Raw genomic sequence first — 17,400 nt, forward strand, 5'->3', positions numbered from 1 at the left:
AAACAGAGAATCCTCTGCAGTGATGACTTCAAGCTTTGTATATCTCATAGCTCCAGTGGTTATCTTAGTGGTGGATGGTGAATTACCAGGATCTTTTCTGACATCTGCTGAATCTGCTGCCCTTTGCTCTGGATCTCATCCTTCAGTTTAGTCTCCCGGCGCTCGACAATCTCAAGCCTTTTCACCTGGTTCTCCAGAGTCTTCCTACCATCCTGCACACAAAGACACAAGTATGGCATCACAAACAAAATCACTCATGCAACCTGAAGTCAAATGATCCCCAAGTAAGTCCACAACAGTGTTTTTTCATCACATAGAGATGCTAATAAGACTTTGGAGGAGGAACTGATGATACACTGAAGCAGCTGGATCCATTTGGGTTGTTAGCAATGCCCCTCTACAGTGTTTATACCTCATTATTCAAAGCTCCTCCAGAGAAGTCCTGGAAGCTGTTGAAGAGAGTGTAATATGTAGTTTCCTCTCTTTGACTCACTTCAGAAAACTGGCCTGTACTATTTACCAAATGTACTCGTCTGCTGCAAGATGTGAAATGTTGTTTTACAAGATCTTACACCAGCACCTCTCACTCTCAAACATTAAGTATACACTACCAGTCAAAAGGTTTGGACACACCTTCTCATTCAATGTTTTTTATTTATTTTAATTATTTTCAACATTGCAGATTAATACTGAAGACATCAAAACTATGAAATCTGGTTTTGCCATAATCTGGATTACAACAGTAGTCAAATATGGCTATCCATTGTGTACTAACCCTACCTCTGAACAACACAACTGATGGTCTCAAACACATTAAGAAGGCAAGTCATTCTACAAATGAACTCTTGACAAGGCTCATGTTAATTAGAAATCATTCAAGGAGACTTACTATGAATATGTTCTTTCATAGTTTTGTCTTTTGGTATTAATCTACAGTGTTTCAAATTATTAGAATGAATACAAACCATTGGATGAGAAGGTGTTTCCAGACTTTTGACTGGTAGTGTACCTCTTACTACAGACACATGAGTGAATACATGATGTAAACAAATTATCAGTAAAGAATTGAACAAAGCTGGTGGATTGTTTAGGAGATTGATTTGTGGTAAACTGAAGATGGTCACTGACTGGCTGTTGGTATCTGCTCTTTGTGCTCTTATTGTACTTTGAGTGACTTTTTCAATGAATATTTTGGATGATGAAAAAATGTGCTCAATCGCACGGCAAATAGGGTATTCCCTTACAAAAATATTGTCCTCAAACAGCTGTGAAGCAGTTTTAATTCTAACTGGAAGGTGAAGAGGTGAGTCACAAGAAATAAAAGACAAACTGCATTTCCTTTGAAGAAAAAATAAAGGTCTAAAAGATTTACAGCAAGACTACTATTATTACAAATGAAAGTGTCACACTGGTGGAAGATGGAGAGAATACAAAGTGATTTTTTTTTTGATCAGCTTTGTTTATTTTGACCCAGACATAGTAAAAAAGTTCAGCTACATCTCTACAAAACACACTCCAGCTATCTGACATATAATCACGCCATCAAAGCACATGTTCCCAAGAAGGTGTAAAGACATTCTAACATGGAACATATGGGCTCTTAGTGCTCAGCAGCCACATGGCAGATTCATTTATGAAACACTGTGAACAAAGAGGTTTGTGATGTTGCAGTGACACGAGTGACATGATGCAGAGAACAACTCGGCAGCAGGAGACCAGAGCACATATGCTGAGCTGTTTGTGTGTGAAAACAGAGGTGTCTGTGTGTACCTCAGTCTCACGAAGGCGTCTACGCAGGCTGTCACTGGAGTCCTCCTTGTGCTGAAGCCTCTCAAAGTCTCGTTCCAAGCGCTCTTTGGCCATTTTCATGGTTTGAAGGAGGTCTGTGGCATCAGCACTGGCCTTTAATGACTGAGGTAACAAGAAATATTGATCAAAAAGGGCGTCCTAACATGTTATACATTCTAAAAATAAAGCTAAATGTACCAGGATGTCCACATTTACGCTGGTTAATTTACAAAATCTCACTCAGTGGATGAGTAAAAACCAAAAACTGATTCTAAATAAAAGTCATAAGAACATGTAGCGAGATCAAGATGGGGAAAATCATCGACAAAACAAAGTACACAAAGCTGCATCATCTGCTAAGTGCTCAAAGCAACACTGCTGGTCTTGGCATTATAAGCTGAATAATTAAGGACTTTGTTTTGATAAATTCTTTGGCTACCTGATTATTTTTATACCCTTTCATGAAAGTTGTTAAATTGAGTCAGAAGTAGATCCATCCCCAATGCTGGCTCAGTCAGCTTTGAATATCTGCATCCAAACCTCATGTACTCTTGACAGGATGGATAGGATTTAAATATTCATGGCTGAGAAAAAGCAACAAGGGTGAAATCATGTTTACTAATGACGTAAAACTGTTTGATTGCTTTTAACTCATCCCAAACTCTAGCTCTAAAAGAAAGCTTAATTGTTCTTGGGCCAGAGATCAAATGTGACTGTGGACCACAGTTTTAGAAATACAACTAGAAAGAGAGAAAAAAAAGGAGGTCAGAAAGGGGCACAGAGAGTGTTCTCACAATCATCAGAAAATGCCAAATGCTGTTACATCTCTTGCATTAGAAGCACAACCCCATACATTATTCATGATCTTCTCAGAGAAAATATTCAACCTTGGCAAGCTTCTCTTGAAGATCTTGGATCCTTATCTGCTGCTCAGAGTTGGCCTGAAAGAGGAAGACACAGCCATCATGATATGTAAAGATTAAAGCTTTAATTCTCTGTCAATTACTTTTAATTTTGACTTCCCTGATATGCACATTTTTTTGTGGCCCTGAAGCTGAAATTATGAATTACCTTCTCCATCTTGATCATCACGTCATCTGCCTCTGCTTTGCCTTGCTCTTTGGCCTGTAAGATACGAGAAACCCTGAGACTCCATCCCATAATGATTGTGGGAGGTACACAGCAAAGTAACAACTTCCAAATGACTACGTATCATTAGATGAGTCTGGGCCCTACATGTATATGCAGTGTGTGTCTAACACACCATATATTTTTACACATAATGTTCAGGATCTGTAACACCTTATGTAACAGTATAGACCTTCTGTATCCTGTGCTGGTAGTCTGCAGCCTTCCTCTTCAGCTCCTCGCTGGTCTGACGAGACTCTTTAAGCTCAGACTCATACAGGTCACTCCGGCGACGAGCAGCAGACAGATCCTCCTCCAGCTGTCGGATGGAAACTCGCATCTCTTCCAACTGAGCATGATATTCCTGCAAACCGACCACAGTGTAGCTCTTGATGTAAAGTTGTTACCAATAATCATAAAGACTTGCAATAACTCTCGGTCTAACATGAAGAAGAGTTCATCATGGGCCTGAAAGTTGTGCTGACACTGCAGCACACTATTCCAACTCAGTTAAGACAAATTCCAATCTTTCATGAAAGTCGTTATTTTCTGACAGCCACACACACTTTATATGTGGTAGCATACACGACCAGTACATGCGGCACATAAGAACAATGAAGAGTGAAGAAAACAGTAATCAGCCACAGCACTTGTCTGTTTAATGATAATTAGTCACAGCCTTTCAGATCTAATTTCAACCACCTCATCAGCTAACTGGAAACACCGGCCTGTCTGTCAGACTAATAAAAAGAAGCACTGTTCTGCATTCAGTGAGACTGATCAGCCGACACTGATTAGGACAAGTGAAGCTGACACCTAAAAGCATATCTGTGATAGTTTGTAATCAGGTGTGTCTGTGGACCTCTGTGTGAAGACACTGGCTGTTTTCAAAACCGCCTGCTACATATTATCTACAATGTAGCAGGCGTACTGTATACTGCTGTGTTTGAAGGTAGTATGTTGTATGACTGTTCTGTTGGATCTGTTCTGCACAAGCAGCAACCTCCGGTCTCAAACTATGAAGCCCATGTTGAAGTGTTATCGAGGATCGAGAATCCACTTGAGGCTGGCTGCAGAAACACCGGAAGCCACATACACACCAATTCAAAAGAGATGATCTTTACAGCAGAAATAAACATGTTTACAGTCTGGTTCAAATAACAGCTCTACTTAGCTAATTTCTCTATCAACACACTCTGCATGGGGGTGATTTTTTTTGTAACGCAACGGTTCAGAAGATATTAAGATTACGAGTTTTTGCCAAAATAAGGACATGACTGACTTAACTCCCGGTTGGGAACACATAGCTGTTGGCTAGGAGGTTCAAACTCTGTCCATTTACGTCACGTTATACCTAGTTGATTTCCGTATTTCCAATATACGGCTTCCGTGTATGGCTTCCAAACAGCGCTCAGAAACAGATGGGTGACGTCACGGATACTACGTCCATATTTTATACAGTCTATGATTCTGCAGGATGCTGGATCAGGCGTTGCTGGATTTCTGGTTTCGGAAAGCGGAAGTAAACAACGGCCAAGCTGATTGCGAAACTGTTTCTTTAGCATCCACATATGATTTAAAAGGTAAGAAGTGGTTTATATGGAATTCAATTATTTTCACAGCACCTAAAAACTGAGTGCCCTCGTCAAAAAAGAAGAAGCAAGATGTTAAAAAAGAGGGAATAATAAAAAAGTGGATCGTTATCGCTGTGCATATCGCAAGGGAGACTGGGTCGCTGCATACTGAGAAATTTTCCCAAAGCAGTACGACATCTGGGTAGTTTTGGCATACTGCAGATTTTGCTCTTGTTCACTTACTTCTTACTGAATTTTGGCCAAATCAGTATGTACTGCTAGCATAGTAGGTGGTTTCAAAACAGCCAGTTTCTAATAGATCAAAGTAGCCTTCCCTCTTATAAAAACAGGATCTATGTGTGCACACTGAGCATAAACAGACAAAGCTACAGAGAGGATGTTCAACTCAGTATAAAGATTACTTACTGTATGTGCCCAATTGTTACTGCTCCCTAATGTGTCTCAGTTGGAATTTACCATATTACTGCGATACAACCTTTTATCTGTTTATACATTACAAATAAAGCACATTTTCATTTTTCGGTTATCCTTTGTCAAAGCAATGTCTCATTTTAAGGTACAATAAAACATCTGTTAGAATAAGTAGCACAATTAGTGGAGCAGTAATTGTATCCAATCCAATCCAATCCATTTAATTTATATAGCACATTTAAAAAAACAATCAAATTTAGCAAAGTGCTGCACAGTGAGGTAAAATAAGTTCAAACACACAGAACATAAAACGCTGTAAGAAAATAAAATAGAATAAAATAAGACTTATAATAAATGATATAATAATCATCATAATAAAACAGATAAAACACTTAAGATAACAGTTAAAAAACACACACACAAATGTAAAATAAATAATAAAAAATAAATTAACACTAAGAGCAAATAAAAATCTAATAAAAGAACAGACAGAGACAGAGACCACACACCTCTCATGCTGGGTTAAAAGCCAAGGAGTAAAAATATGTTTTAAGTCGGGGTTTAAAAGTCGTTAATGTTGGAAACAATCTAACATGAAGGGGCAGCTCGTTCCACAGTTTGGGGGCCACTGCCAAGAAGGCACAGCCACCCCTGGTTTTCAGCCTAGTCTTAGGGACAGAAAGCCATACATGAATCCATGTTGTTAGCCAGTTCAAGCTTTCTGTTGCGAGAACAAGTTACTCACAAACATAAACATGTACAGATCTGATTTTGATCTAGTTTTTAGAACGCTTACAACTTAAAAAGAAAAAGACCAAAACAAGAAGAATCAAAAACTCACAGGGTTTGTTTTGGAGACTGTCTCATCTACCTAACACACAGTAATGATCTGTAATGTCACTACAGTGCAACCTGGAACATGTTTTATCCACTGTCTCATCAGCCTTAGCCAAACTAAACATGAAACGTCAAAGTGATGAACATTAGGTAAAAAACAATTCAAACATTCCCAGTATATAAAGAGATTAAATATTGTTTGAAGTCCGTCTGATCAAACCCCAAACAACCAAGTACCCTGTTCTATATATAAAGCAAACCTTTTTGGCTTCATGTCTTCAATGACACATTTTTTTCATAAAATATCAATAAGGGGCACCGGGGGTGTCAGTCTAAGCGTGTGTCCCATATACAGAGGCTATAGTTCTTACCCCAGCGGTAGCAGGTTTGACTCCTGGCCCTGACCATTTGCTGCATGTCTTCCCCCTCTCTCAACTCCCCACAAGTCCTGTCTCTCCTCAGCTGTCCTGTCCATTAAAGGCCAAAATGCCACCCCCAAAAATAACTGATCAATAACTTCATACTGTAAATCAGACCATGTTAACGTTTCAATCTGATCAAGTTGCATGTTCACTTTCAACATTTCCATTTTAGTATCAAATGTTTGATATTGTTAGCTTTTCCTATCACTGCTATGCAGATGATACACAGCTTTTCCTGTCTTTCCCACCTGACGACACAACTGTCTCAGCTCGGATCTCATCCTGCCTTGCTGACATTTCTAAATGGATGAGGGAACGTCACCTACAGCTCAACCTGTCCAAGACTGAGCTTATTATCATTCCAGCCAGTCCCACTATGGACCCACAGATCAATATCCAGTTTGGATCTCAAAACCTCATGCCCACTAAGAAAATCTGGGTGTCATGATCGATGACCGGCTAACCTTCAAGGTTCATGTTGCCTCGATGGCTCGGTCCTGCTGTTTTTCCCTCTATAACATCAAGAGGATCAGACCGTACCTAACAAAACACGCAACACAGCTCCTGGTTCAAGCTCTTGTAATATCACGCATTGACTACTGCAACTCTCTACTGGCAGGCCTCCCTGCATGCACAGTTAAACCTCTGCAAATGATCCAGAACGCAGCAGCACGTCTGGTCTTCAACCAGCCTAAGACAGCTCATGTCACTCCCCTGCTCATTTCGCTACACTGGCTTCCAGTTGCAGCTCGCATCAGATACAAACTTCTTATCGTGACTTACAAAGCAGTCACCAAAACCGCTCCAGTTTACCTGGAACCCCTCATCCAGGTCTACTACCCTTCTCGCCTGCTACGCTCAGCCTCTGAAAAGCGCTTAGTGCTTCCAGCACACAAGGCCTCAAAATCACTAGCTCCACTCTTCTCTTCTGTTGCCCCTAAATGGTGGAATTAATTGTCCAACTCCATTCGATCTGCAGAGTCCCTCTCTACTTTTAAAAGACAGCTAAAGACCCAGCTCTTTAAGAAGCACTATGCACTTAGCTAGGTTGTTCTCCACTGTTGTCCCCGGTGGCAGATCATGTCGTCCAGCTACAATTGACTCACACTGTCCTGCTCTACTCTGGGAATCTGTGTTCAGCTCTTGAGTGACCCAGCACTTGGTACTTTGGTCATTATTTTGGTGATGTTAATTGTTGATGATGATTACGGAAAGTCTTAAATGGTTTGGTTGCTTCATTGTAGATGTTCCTTATTTTACAAAAAAAAAATTCCTTATTTACTTTTGTGCATTGCCTTTACACTGCTTGGCAGTACCTGCACCCAAATGGACTTGAGGCACTTTGTTACTCTTACTGATCTTGTTTCCTCTTGTCTAGATCTTTGCTTGTGTTGTTCTTGTTCTCGTATGTACGTCGCTTTGGATAAAAGCGTCTGCTAAATGACTTTGTAACATTGTAACATTGTAACATTGTTAGGAGGATCTGACTTGAGATAAACAGAAGAATCAAAAAAGACTCTTAATTACAGCTTTTATCCCTTTGGGCTGTCGGTATGTCTACACCTTTTTGTACCAACTCTTGTCTCCTGGATATGATTAATCTAAAATTTCAGAGCTGTTTTTTCCATTACAAGGTCTTTGCTTGCATTTTTCTCTCTCTTCACTCTTCCTCAGCCGTCGTGCTAGCTAACCTGGCAGTACCAAGCACATTGACTCCAATTAATCTGAGGCCAGCTGCAATTAGCCGGCACTTCATCTATTTGCCAAATGGTGTAAATGCAGGGCCTGTGTATTCAGGGCTGACAGGTCAAATGCTCAAATGCTGAATAGAAGTGATGGCTGATGTACAGGTGAACAGCTTTTTATTGTCCAGACTCAGACAGTTTGTGCATCATTAAATCTCAACATGATGCAGCCGTGTACATCACATACTATCTGACATCATACACATGAACCACTGGCCCACAGAGTGCTGTGTTTCCTAGTGAAGTCGTCTCTTAAAATGTGTTTGCAGGACTCACTAGCGTTGGCATGGATCGCTTTACTCTGAAAATAAATCCATCAACAATCTCTGCTGTTTGTTGTTCCAACATTGCATGGCTCCTGCATGAGAATGATAAACACTGCAGTTGTATGACAGAGCGTGGGTGACAGATGCTTTTCAAGATGAAATGCTGGATTTGGCTGGTGTAAATACCCTGCTGGGAAGCACCGCTGGGAACACAGAGCCAGAAAATATGCACAAGCAGAAAACTATCCTCGTAAAACCGGTGAAACACATCACACATTTTTGCTTCAGTCCAATTAAATAACTACTCTCTTCAAGGTTTGCTTTGAAAAGGGTTGTAAGTTTAATGCCGACACGTACAGAGTGAGATTCCCCTGGCCAGGTTTCTGAATGTTACAAAAGGATGTTGTCACCATGGATAGAAATAGACTCAAAATAGGACAACACAGCTGGCAAATTATGTGACACGTAATTATTTTATAACATAAAAGGTGATGAAAATGCAAAATAGGATGCATAAATAAATATGTATAAAAAATTAACGATGCTGTCTGACATTAAATAAATGAATGAATAAAACAACTTTCCTATAACAACCCGCAGGCAAACAAATATTGACATTTATGTGAGAAGCTGCGTGACAGACATAGACTGAGTTAATGAACCAAACGTATCAACCATGCAATCTAACATCATTAGCCTGTCTGCTTGCTGTGTGAGGCTGTGAACTCAAGTGTCAGGGTGAATAAAAAGTTAAACCACGCTTGTCAGGCTCAGCCATACAAGATGAAGTTTACATTAGCATAGCACTGTTACTGAGGAAAAGGATCTGTCAGCTGCTCCTGAGGGCTCCCAAAGGTCCTCAGAACCAGCCAAATGAGATGCAGGGCTGAACACGAGATGAAGCTCTTACAGGGTTTGCATGCTGCCATTTCTGTAAGTCCCCAAAAAAACACACACTAACAAGCACGCCTACTTGTACACAACAGCCAGGTGTGTGGAGACGACAAGGAGGAAAGCAGAGTGCTGCACAGGTTATCTGTGAGTCCTTTTTTTGTAAAGCTGCAAAGTCTAAATGTGTTTGGATATTTCTATGTGTGGTTGTTTCAGAGAGATACCGGGTTTATCTTCTCTGCTGCAATGTTAAGTCAACACTAACCAAAGTACTGTTGCAGAAAACAATGTTTGTTTTTTAACTGAGATATAGCTGAAGCAACATCTAGCAAGTCTTATCAAGCTCTGTCAAGATTCAAATCTTGTGCATGTGGAGAAAGCTCAGAGGGATCACTCAGACAAAGACTGTTTCCACACAGTATAATGAAGCTCTTGTATAAGTTCAGTCAAGAAGACTTTACCCTGCATGCTATTTTATTGTTCAGTTCACTTGCTCACTCACATGTGGTCATTCTTTGCTTCCCATTTTAAATATATCTCCCTCTTCCTTCAGTACATTCATTCATTCCATACATGCAACCCTCCATTTCCCCATCACAGCGCAGATTTTGCAGCTTCATCAACCTTGGACGGCTTCATCAACCATCTCATCACACCTAGTCTTTGCATTTTGGATCAGCGCCTTCATGTCATCGGCCTCAGACATCTTCATCAGAAAGACCTCCAGCACCAGTGTCTGGACTCCACAGGGGGGTAGATTTTGCTGCCGCTCAGGGCAGACACCCTTCCATCACTCTGTCTCCCTGTAGAGTTCAAGCTCCAAAGAGACTGATAATAAATCAGGAACAGATTTGGCACTTATGAAACCTCATGAATTCATTATCACCCAAGCTTTGTAAAATAAATATTATCTTTACTTCACTAACTTGTCTCTCCTGATTGAACTACCATTAATGCTGGATTTGTTTGTTATCTGTTCTTATTACACGGCTTTATTAAAGCTGCTGTTGGTAGTCGTGATATAAACATCATTTCAGAGAAAGTTTTCAAATGTCGACACTACCCCTTCCCTCTCTGCTCCCGTAACCCTGCCATAAAAGATCTATGAGGAAGTAATGGCTTCCCAGCTAATCAGGGCGACGTAGTGGGGCCGCCATTCGACCAATCAGGACGGAGGATTGGAGATTAGCTATGATTGTTCCGTCATAACGGGAACGAGGGGAATAATAACATTGCTTTATACAAAGACTTTGGCAAACACAGAGATTTCGCGATAGTCTCAAATTACTTTACCTACCGATGAGTACCGATTGGTGTTATGACCTTTTCTCCAAACCCAGCAGAAAAAAAGTAACCTTTTTTTACACCATTTCTACCAACAGTAACTTTAATGATCTTACAGTTGTTCCAAGATGCATGATTCTGATTGGTCAAACCACCTAACTTTAACTTTCATTAACATGAGCAACACCAGAGACAAACCTATCACACATCATGTCAAATCAATCCTTGGAAAAGTGTCCCGGCACATTTTGCTTCTGCTTGTTGGCACCATAGACCATAAGGTGAGGTAAAACTGTAAGTTTCTGTTAGCATCAAAACAATATAGCTGAAAGGTTAGCTTCCGATAGCATGCTAAATCCGCAGGCTACGGACATTGAGCCTACATATTGGATCCTGTCCAGCAATGTTAGCAACGAGTGGAGCCGGTGAGAGAAACTTTACGTTACTGGGCCCGTATGCACGTCCAGCCATTAGCGATGGATACAGGTCGTTTGTACTAATGGGGAAAAAGAAATGGATTAGCGGTCTGCATGAGCCAGGTTAATGCCCCAACAAAGCATTACATTTAATGGCGGTAGAACCCACCATTACAGGTGCTAACAGCAGGATTACCACACCTGTTATGCTGTTTAAAGGATGGCGGACATCGTGCTTATGAGTTATTGTTTAAGCATGTTTAGTTTTCCACCTGGACCACGTTGGTGGCGGTGCTTGTTGCGCAAAGCTGCTTTCATGTTGCTTATTTTATTTTCTAAGTCTTCTACTGTGTGCTCAGAAACACCACATGCATTTACCCGGTTCAAGATCTGAAGACAAACTTTCCCTTTCTACTTGTTTGTTATCTTTGACGACTGACTTCCTGAGAACAGCTGTTTGATCATTCTATATTCTTGTAATAAAATGTTCATTTCTTCTTCCGCTGAATTTTTTTTTCTTTCTTGATCTTCTCTCAGTCACACCGGTACCGCTCGCCATGTTTATTGTTGTTTATGCGTAGTAGGCAAGCGCAATTCGGATTAGTTGGATAGTGGTTTTCCAGCATGTTCCCTGAACATATGACGTTTTGCACCAGCGTCGCTTTCATGGCACAATTAGTTAATTGGCCAATTATTTGCAGTCGTGCATGCTGCTAGCGCTACGGACAAATGGGCCGTTCAATGACGGTACGTTAAGACTAATGGTCCCCTTTGTGTAATGGCTGGACGTGCATATGGGCCCTGGTCGTTACAAATAAAGTTACACCATGAGCGGTGGTGATGACAGCAGCAGGGTTCAAAGTTGTGACATTTGCCTTGTTTATTTCTAAAGGTGTGGGAACCGCAGAGCTCAGAGAAGAAGGAGAGCTGGATGAGGACAGTTTCATGTTAAATCAACACATTTTTTAAAACTGTACACATAAATCATTTTAGATCAATAAAATAATCTTTTTATTCAAGTTTTTTTTTTACCAACCTGTTTGTATTTTAAGTTAGTAGTCAGGTAATAAGCGGGATAATGTAAGGTTAGCAGGTGGTCATGGGAAACACAATCCCGACAGAGTGAGACAAGACCCCGAAGTGAAGTGGATTTATTCAGGTACAAAAGGAGAGGTACTTTTAAGGTGAAAGAAGAGGAATGATTTCAGCTTAATTTAATCTTTTTTTATTGTGATGTTAACTTTATTCTAAAAAATCGTGCTCTTTAAAAGGTATTCCCAGTACAGGTTATTAAACACTGAATTTAAAATGATCCTCCTTGAGGGTGTGTTGGGATGAAATGTGTCAGACTCCTCTATATCAGGGCTGGATACGTCCTCGTTAAACACCCTCTTACTTAGCCATTACATCAAGATGATCAAAAAATTCTGTTCATCGAGCAGCATGAACCAAGGCCTCAGCTCCTCATCACGACAGCCTGCCCACTGCATCAGTGCTCTCTTCACTCGTAGGTATATGGCTCTCATCACCATAGCAACCATTGCACAATGTATTCAGTGCTTGGTAAGCAGCACGAGTGTAGGCTGTGGAAAACAGGTTGCCTTTCTATTACCTTTTTGTGGGAAAAAATGGTGCATAATGCCAAGAAGCGGGTTTGTCATGCTGCGTGTTTATTGTCCTGAACTGTCAATCTTGTAACAGTTTAATCCTCACTGTGAGCAACATGCGTGTGGTGCTGCCACACATGAAGAAATATACACGCCAACACTCGTAACATGTCACAGAACCGTCATCTCAGAAATGAGTAATTAACTGTGGCAAGTACAACACAGCTCAGGTCTCATTCTGCATTGAAGCAATCCTCAATCTACAGACAGAGATGACACTTCAGATCCAGAGATTATACAACCCACTAAGTCCAAACGTGTTACTCTATCGTTCATATAGAAAATACATTTCAAATATAATTAAAAGATGGAAGTCAATGGTTGTTCATTGTAAAGTTAGAGTCCTCCTTCCACTTTCAAACAGGTTCCGTAGCCTCATGGAGACTGTAGATATCTTGCATCATAATCATGTTCAGGATTTTACAAAAGCTGATGATTATGGACATATATGGCAATTTTTAGGGCTGCATGGTGGCATAGTGGTGAGTGCTGTTGCCCAACAGCAAGAGGGTTCCTGGTTTGAATCCCCGGCCGGGCAGGTTCCCCTCTGTATGGAGTTTGCATGTTCTCCCAGTGCATGTGTGGGTTCTCTCTGGGTACTCCGGCTTCCTCCCACAGTCCAAAAACATGCACACTAGGTTGATTAATCACTCTCAACTGCCTGTAGGTGTGAGTGTGTGTGTGAATGGTTGTCTGTCTCTCCGTGTTGGCCCTGTGATTGGCTGTCGACCTGTCTAGGGTGTGCCGCAGCTTGTGCCCGATGACAGCTGGGATAGGCTCCATAGCGGTGAAAGATAATGGATGGATGTTTTTAAGAATGCTGTAGGAGTTTGAAGTTGCACTGACTGCAGCTGAAAGTGGTCGTGTTCCAACATCACGTTTATATCAACACCTACAGCCCTCACATTCAGCCTCGGTGACTCGACCCTGATTGCCATCATAAAGAATTCTCAGTGATTTGGCTTCATCATGTTTCTTGATTCAGTTCTGAGCCCAAAACATTGGGAGTACACAACTTATATTTCATTGCAATGACCTCCGACAAGGACACACAGAATGCCATCCTACCTGTTCTTTGATCTCTTGTAGCTTGTTGCTTTGTTCCCTGATGTCATGGAGGAGCTGAAGGGCCTTATCGTCCTCCTGTGACACCTCCATTCGAGCCTGCTCCAAGCTGCGCTTTAGACTCTGAGACCAAGAAATACACAAGTCCCATCAGACAAGGTCCACAACCCAAGACTAATGCCGTTTACTTCAACATGGCAGAAGAGGTATTGTTCAGTTCTGTTGAAAATACTTTAAAAAGTTGTTTGTTTTTCATGTCTCCAATATATATTCTTCACCTCAGTTTTTCCTTTATGATCTGTAGAGCCTCCTGCATCCATGAGAGTACAATCCAAATAAAAACAATGTTTGTATAAAACATGCTACATGTTGTGTGCACTGTACTTTCACTACTCACACTACATTCTGTGACGTAGGTTGCCAAGTCCTGTTCCAGGATTGTCCTCTGGGTCTCTGAGGCCTTCAACTCTATATCCTTCTGCTGCAGCACTGACTCGAGGTCAGACATCTTCCTCTGGACGTGTGAGATTTCCTGCTCAACCTGAAAACAAGAGCAAAGCATGGATCCACCTCTCTAAAGGTTAGTGTGTTTCAGGAGCCACTATAGGACCCATGGAGAAATGGAGCAGTTAGCTTTTTCATAGGTTCTCTTGATAGAGTGGCTGGGAAGTGCAACACAAATTTTGAAAGGATGAAAAACTTTTACAAAGTTGAAGACAAATTTACATTTTGGAAAACATGAGATGAGAGTTAGCACCTCCAAGTCTGAGGCCATGGTTCTCTGCCGGAAAACGGTGGATTGCTCTCTCTCGGTGGGGAGTGAGACTTTGCTCCAAGTGGGGGAGTTTAAGTATCTCGGGGTCTTGTTCGCGAGTGGGGGTAAAATGGAGCGTGAGATCCACAGGCGGATTGGTGCGGTGTCAGCAGTGATGCGGACTTTGTATCGGACCATTGTGGTGAAGAGGGAGCTGAGCCGGAAGGTAAAGCTTTCGATTTACCAGTCGGTCTACGTTCCAACCCTCACCTATGGTCATGAGCTGTGGGTCATGACCGAAAGGATAAGATTGCGGATACAAGCGGCTGAAATGAGTTTCCTGCGAAGGGTGTCTGGGCTTGGCCTTAGAGATAGGGTCAGGAGCTCGGACATCCGGAGGGAGCTCGGAGTAGAGCCGCTGCTCCTTCGCGTCGAAAGGAGTCAGCTGAGGTGGTTCGGGCATCTGATAAGGATGCCTCCCGGACGCCTCCCTTTAGAGGTGTTCCGGGCACGTCCAAATGGGAGAAGGCCCCGGGGTAGACCCAGAACGCGGTGGAGGGATTATATCTCCCGCCTGGTCTGGGAACGCCTCGGGATTCCCCAGGAGGAGCTGGAAAGTGTCGCCGGGGAGAGGGATGTCTGGGTCAATTTGCTTGGACTGCAACCCCGCGACCCGACCCCGGATAAGCGGAAGGAAATGGATGGATAGATGGATGGATGGAAAACATTTTTACATTTTATAAAACATACATTAAAACACTTTTACCAAGGCCAAAACAAATTGATCTGATGTTTAAATCTTAAATATATCAGCCATTTGAACTGAAATGAGTGGGTGGAAACTGGGAGTTGTTCATGATCTCTGATTGAAAATATCCAGGATAAACGCTACTTTTTCAAAGTTCGTTTGGCTTTTATTTTGAAAGGACACATCAGAAAGACCTGTGATTGACAGTCCGTTTCTCTCCGCAAAAACAAACTGCTCACTCGATCACTTCTGGGCCACTTCCCATATTTGGTACATTCCTTTTCCGTCAGAATCTGCAGTTTGTACATTTGTTTCGGGTCTGGTAAAAAAATTCTGTTGCTTGTAAAAGTGTTTCTGATTTTGTAAATTTGTTTTCTCAAATGTAAATTAGTTTTGTCCTTGGTAAGAGTGTTTTGCTAACGTAATTTAGTTTCATAAAATTTTAAAATGTTTCCCAAAATGCAAATTTGTCGTCAACTTTGTGAAAGTGTTTCATTCTTTGTAAATTTGCATTGCACTTCCCAGCCACCATCCTATATGAAGGAAATCTCAAACACAATATAATACATCTGAAATCCATCCCTCTCTGTCTCTCTCCATAATAGTCATCAATTCAATTGGATTTATTGACAGATACACAAATACACATACCAAAGTAGAATTTATGCAGTGTAACTAATCAAATTTAAAGTAAGCAATGAAAAGAGAGAAAGAAATATCTCTTGCTTCGTGACAAGCAGGATTGTCTCATGCTGTCGTGCTCTCTTCTCCCAGTAGGGTTTAGCTTGTTTAGTCTTCTGGGAGGAAGAGAAAGTCTGGGGTTTTATAATTTTTCACATTCTTGGAAGAAAAAGATTCCTGATTTTCTGAAACGAGGTAGAAACAAAGCTTTTTTTTGGCCCTCTCTCTCTCTCTCTCTCTCTCTCTCTCTCTCTCTCTCTCTCTCTCTCTCTCTCTCTCTCTCTCTCTCTCTTTCTCTCTATTCAATTCAATTCAATTCAATTTCCTTTATTGACATGAACAAAGACATGTTGTTGCCAAAGCACATAAGATTCATACACATACATTACATATATATTCATTACATATTATATGTATTACATATTTTATACGCATTAATGAACGATGGTGTCACCCATACAGCATCTCTCAATGTTATCACGTGATGTGGTTAGGGTCTTTCTCTCTCTCTCTCTCTCTCTCTCTCTCTCTCTCTCTCTCTCTCTCTCTCTCTCTCTCTCTCTCTCTTCATGTGTGTGTGTGTGTGTGTGTGTGTGTGTGATACATGTCATTTGTCTCAATTGAAGCTACAATTGGATGTGTCATTGCACTGTCAGGGTACTTACACTGTGCGCTGGCACTGACACAGTCAGAGGGCAGACACATGTTCACAACGAGTCTGCATCAAAGTCGAGCAAAGGGTCAACGTTGGACTGAAATCCAACATTATTCACTGAATCCCTTCTCTTCATGAAATCACATGTGCAACCCTTTGAGTTGAAGAGATGAACTACATTCCTGTTTGTTGTATTATCTAACTCAATCGAGCCTTTGTATATTTGTATGTGTGTTGGATCCATTGTGTTGTTACTTGCACGTTTTTTTGTAAGAATCTATTCATGAGCACACGGTGATGATGCTTTCACTGCAGTGGACAATTTATTTCAAATTAATTACTCTGTTTAAAAAAATGTAGTCAATAAAATGACTACTGAACAAAAATAATATTTATAAAGAGAAAAAAATAATCCAATGTATTAATGGAGTAAAAGGCTGAACTATGCATGTTCTCTGTAACAGCAAAGGACCAGATCCTGTGCACTGATTTCTTTCTTCTTCTTCTGTGTGTTTGTTTAATTACGGCTTTGATTACGTCCAATCATCCTGGAGCACTTTGTTTTGTTTTGTCTAATTGCGTATTTTTTATTTCACAATGAAAAAGCAAAGGTCCATGTCTTACTCACTGATGATTGTTGTAAATGGCAAATGAACTATCTTACTTTGGTTGCAACATAACATTCATCGGATCTGCATCATTTTCATGTAATTCTGAACCACCTCAGTGCCTCACACTCTTTTTCTTGCACTTTTAACTGTAACGTCACCTGATGTGTGAAAAGGAGACACAAGTTGCTCTGTGTTTAGAAAGGCGTCCTCTCTCCTCCTGGTGCTGAGCAAGTGTTAAAGAGCTCGACCAGAAGGATAGCTGCATGATCACAAATAGTCAGAGGGTGACTTGGTTTACTGAGATGCACACACACACACACACACACACACACACACACACACACACACACACACACACACACACACACACACACACACACACACACACACACACACACAATCTTCACAAGTGTGAAGCCAAATTGACAAACAGTCA

The 17,400-nt window shown here is 41.1% G+C and overlaps 1 protein-coding gene across 1 annotated transcript in view; it reads right to left on the reverse strand.

Moving 5' to 3' along the window:
- LOC117818917 (citron Rho-interacting kinase) overlaps positions 1-17,400 on the reverse strand; it is a 61,031-nt gene that overhangs the window by 32,610 nt on the left and 11,021 nt on the right. Inside the window, exons 4-10 of the mRNA XM_034692058.1 lie at positions 13,913-14,056; positions 13,519-13,638; positions 3,110-3,280; positions 2,860-2,913; positions 2,676-2,729; positions 1,771-1,911; positions 87-212 (exon numbers count right to left, since the gene is read on the reverse strand). Coding sequence (XP_034547949.1) covers positions 87-212; positions 1,771-1,911; positions 2,676-2,729; positions 2,860-2,913; positions 3,110-3,280; positions 13,519-13,638; positions 13,913-14,056 — 810 coding nt within the window. The remainder of the gene's footprint in view (positions 1-86; positions 213-1,770; positions 1,912-2,675; positions 2,730-2,859; positions 2,914-3,109; positions 3,281-13,518; positions 13,639-13,912; positions 14,057-17,400) is intronic.

Source organism: Notolabrus celidotus, chromosome 9 (genome assembly GCF_009762535.1).
Source record: "Notolabrus celidotus isolate fNotCel1 chromosome 9, fNotCel1.pri, whole genome shotgun sequence".
In the NCBI taxonomy this organism is placed as follows: domain Eukaryota; kingdom Metazoa; phylum Chordata; class Actinopteri; order Labriformes; family Labridae; genus Notolabrus; species Notolabrus celidotus.